Raw genomic sequence first — 4,164 nt, 5'->3', positions numbered from 1 at the left:
GCGCATATATGGGAGTATATGTACAAACATTAAGTTCATCAACTTAAACAATTCTTTGGGTGATAATTCAGTACGGGATTCAAATTAAAATATTATGATATTTAACGCACTATCTAAATTAAATAAATATGCGGACCAAAGGTGCCAGTTTAATGGCATTTGTGATTGATTCGAGCGCATTTCAAAATTGTCTGCAAATTGAGCAAAATTATACTGAATGATGCCTTACCATAATTCTCTACTAATTCTAAACTAATGTACCCCACACCATTTTCTACGAATTCTCTCATTCGTATCATTTTGCCAAATTATGAGGAATTATGCTGCAACACTACTTTAATACGCTCCGAGCTCTTTAGCTAAACTAATGTCCCCCTTATAATTTTATTCGGAATTCTTTCGAAATTTGTCTACGAATCTTTTGGGATTATCCTGGAACTTTACATTGAGTCGCTCCGAATTCTTCAGCTGAACTAACGTCACTTACATCATTTTATTTGAAATCCTTTCGGAATATTCCTGCGAAGTCTTAGGAATTATATTGGAATCTTACCATAATTCTTGCCAAATTCTTTAGTTGCATTCATGGCCGCCACTTCAATTTATTCACAATTTTTCCACTGAATTCGGAGATTATTGTTTTTGTGAATTTTTACGGCATGCTTTTGGGTAATTATTATACCCTATTAATTTAATTTGGATACGGAAATATTTTAGAATTCTCTGGCACTTTATCTGATTATTTAAGGCACTTTTTGGGAACTCTCCTTATTTGGCGTTACCTTATGATTTTGCCCCTCTGCCTAGATTGTTTTCCAACACTATTGGAAAGACTAAAACAATTTTTAGCAGCACTCTTAATGCATACTAATATTCACACAGGAAGCAACAATTTACTTAAATTTAAACATATAAATTAACAGAAAATCTAATGTCTGTTAAGGATTTATATTATATATATTCTGGCAAGCGCACATTAGCCAAAAATCTGAGTGTTTGAAGCACCGAGAAGACAAAGACGGAACATTTGTAGTTCGTCTTAATGATAATATGTGTGCTATTATTTTTTTTCTTCTGACTAATTAGTGTTAAGCGCAAGCAACACTTGCATTTTCAGCATTATTCATTTGACCTCGGGGACTCTTAGTTATTTCGTCTAGTACTATAATAATCCGATTACTAACTGAATAGGACTACTCTATAATGTAGCTTTTGTCGACTTAGCCCAAGACGCATGCACGTGGCCGGCACTCGAAATGATTACTGCCAAGTCCTTTGGCTGCTGGGCGAGGTTGGAGCCAAGCACTTCACCCAGTTAGCTAGATGCTGCAACAAAGCTCCACAAAATTATAAACCACTCAACCTGCATTGCATGCGTTGGCATGGGAAATCGTTTCGATTGTTGCAACTGCTGCGGGCGCAGCTGCTGGCGTTTTTGCTGCTGCGTAGCTGCGTCTGTGGCTGGCTTCGAGTATTTAATACCTGTCGTCATTAATATTTGCAGCGGCACAACAAAAGCGTCTTCTGGCCTCTAGGCCACTTGTCGATATTTAACATAATTGTGCAATTGTGCGGCAAACACACACACACACACACACACACACATACTCAAATATATGAATATGTAAAATCAAAAAGAGTTCAAGTGTCAGCGTTTAAGTCGCACTGGTTTCTGCTTCAAGTGCCGCCGCTCACTCGGGCAGTTAATGGTTTCGCTTGTAGCGGATGTGCAATTGCTTCTAGAACAGCCTTCAACAGCCTGTCCCGCCTGTTATTAACCAACCAAGCCGCATTATAATTGTTACATGTATAGAAATGTGCTTCATAGCTGGGGAGCTCAGTTTCCTTCAAATGCGTGACCTTTCATCGGGATAGCTGCAGTAGAATGGCATTAAAATCCGTAGTATCTGCTCTGTTCTAACATGTAATTCTTCTTTCTGTTTCTTTTCCAGAATTGCAATATTTAGCATTTACTCAAAGCGATTTGTAACCTAGTACAGATATACAGTTCAGTTGCAATATGTCTGCTATGATATTGCTTGAAATAAATATAAACTTTGATTATTTTTTTGGCCCCATGCGTTTTTGTTGAATATTGAACTGAATTAATTTTTGCCTTCTCGTTTTCAGCAATCGAGTTAGTTTTTGTTGGGCTAATAGTTGAGGTGTTTTTAATTTGTTTGCTTAGCAGGCGTTGCCTTTCGAAATGCCCAATTTCAATGGGGCTGTTAGCTGGGAGCTCATTCGGTTCCCATTTAAAGTACAGATCACATGTGAGCAAAAAATATTTTCTGAAAGTTGAAAAAAGTTCAAAAATTCCGGTTTGAAAATAACGATAAAATATATAAAAATTAAACATAAAATAATATAATTTTGTCTTTGATATTTCAGAAGTGAAATCTTAGAGCACAGGTAATTGATAAATTCATGCATTCAGCTTTAACCAACTCTCACAATTGATTCGCCATCGATGTCCCGACAGAAGTTTACGAATCATGCAGCGTTCACCGGTTGGATTCATCGGCTGTTTATGGAGACGGCCAGCTGTGCCACGGCTGCTGAAGCATACAATGCTCGTCAAGCGTCATATTGCAGCCCATAGCTCGAAGAAAGGATCAAACAGAAGCGGCAACATTAAGATAGCAGCAGCGGAACCGGCAAAAGTTGGCATTAGCAAGGCCAACAAAGGCATCACCTCCACCGGCCCCAGTACCAGCCCTAGCACGAGCGTCAAGACCGAAAGCGGCATCAGCAGCAGAAGCGGCACCGCTGGCTCGACCAACATGGGAGTGGATATGAGTGGACCGCGGCACATCAGGCGTGAGGATAATATGTGGAGCGATCCACAGCGATTGGATACTAAATGGCTGCGTCCGCGCGACCCCAGACGCTACAAGCCCGACTTTGGACTGACCGAGCCGCACTCGCTGCGCAAACAGTTTATGCGCAGTCCGGACGAGCGCACTAGGGATGCCATGGGTCATGACTGGGAAGCGGCTGTTCGCGTCGCGACCAATAGACGCCGCCGGGCTTATTTGGCCTACCATAAGCGCGATCAGGAGAAGGCCGAAAATTTGGCTGAACCTGGGCTGGGAGTAAAGCTGGCGGCTAAGTCGAAAACGGATGCCAGGTCCGACCGAAAGACTAAGCGCGATCAGCCTAAGGATAAGAAATAACAAGGCTATAATTTTCAAGATACCTTACCACCTTACCTTGGCACTAACCCAATCCCATCATTATGCTAATCGAAATGGCTCGATATCAGCGGTTCGTGGACGGCCATAACCAACCAAATTGCTTACGAAATGCGTATAAATTAGCATACTTTTATGTACCCAGCATTTTCAATCTCCCGAATCGCAACCCCCCCCCCAAATATGCTCCATAATCCTACGCGTGCTCGTCGCGCTCCATTATCCCATCAGCCGACGCAAGTCGATGCTATTAAAAGCACATTTTACTGAGCAAAAAAAACAAAGAGGAACAGAAAAATGCAAAAAGTTAAGAGGCAAACAAAATGGATAGACGGCGTATACAGGTTGTAGTTTTCCGTGCGATAACTAGCGAGCAGTCGATGGCCAATGGCTAAGGCGACTTCTCCGATCCTATAATCTATATGTATGTATATATATATATCTATATATTTATATGCATATATATATATATATGTATATATACTTGAACCAGAATGGCAATTTTAAGACAAGTACCTATTGAACAATACTTGCAACATTGTCTTTATTAATATATACATAAAACTATGTATATGCATTAAATTTTTCTGTTTCTTTTTTGCTTTAAATTAAAGACATTCCCCAAAGCCAATGACAAATTCAAAATGTTGCCGGCAAATCAAAATAAAGACTGCAACGGAATTAATGGGATGCTTATTTGTTTTTGGGTAACAAGTTTCAACTTCAATTAAATATTAGTTGATCGTGAATTGGTGGAAAAGTATGCTGCAGAGTATTTGAAAAAAAACAACAGCTATTATGCTTAGTGCCATATTAGAATTAGTTTTCTATGCTTTCAAGTATTTTTGGAGTAGTATCAAAATGTATATATATCGCTAGGTCTAAGCTGAAGGCATCGCAGATGCGCTTGCCTTGGATACTTAGTTGCTGGTAAAAGGCGCGCATTGCTCTGCCACTTTGCAAGAAATAT

General features: G+C 39.8%; 1 protein-coding gene across 1 annotated transcript; it reads left to right on the top strand.

Annotated features, from left to right (window-relative positions):
- The first annotated feature begins 2,255 nt into the window (after nt 1-2,255).
- Nucleotides 2,256-3,330, top strand: LOC6631632 (uncharacterized). The gene is made up of 2 exons (XM_002055099.4): nt 2,256-2,412; nt 2,483-3,330. Exon 2 carries the CDS (start codon nt 2,496-2,498, stop codon nt 3,174-3,176), a length of 681 nt encoding a protein of 226 aa, XP_002055135.2. The 5' UTR covers nt 2,256-2,412; nt 2,483-2,495; the 3' UTR covers nt 3,177-3,330.
- The last annotated feature ends 834 nt before the right edge of the window (nt 3,331-4,164 follow it).

This window comes from Drosophila virilis, chromosome X (assembly GCF_030788295.1).
Source record: "Drosophila virilis strain 15010-1051.87 chromosome X, Dvir_AGI_RSII-ME, whole genome shotgun sequence".
Taxonomy (NCBI): domain Eukaryota; kingdom Metazoa; phylum Arthropoda; class Insecta; order Diptera; family Drosophilidae; genus Drosophila; species Drosophila virilis.
Note: the sequence above shows the minus strand (reverse complement) of the source record. Positions and strands in the feature narration are given on the sequence as shown.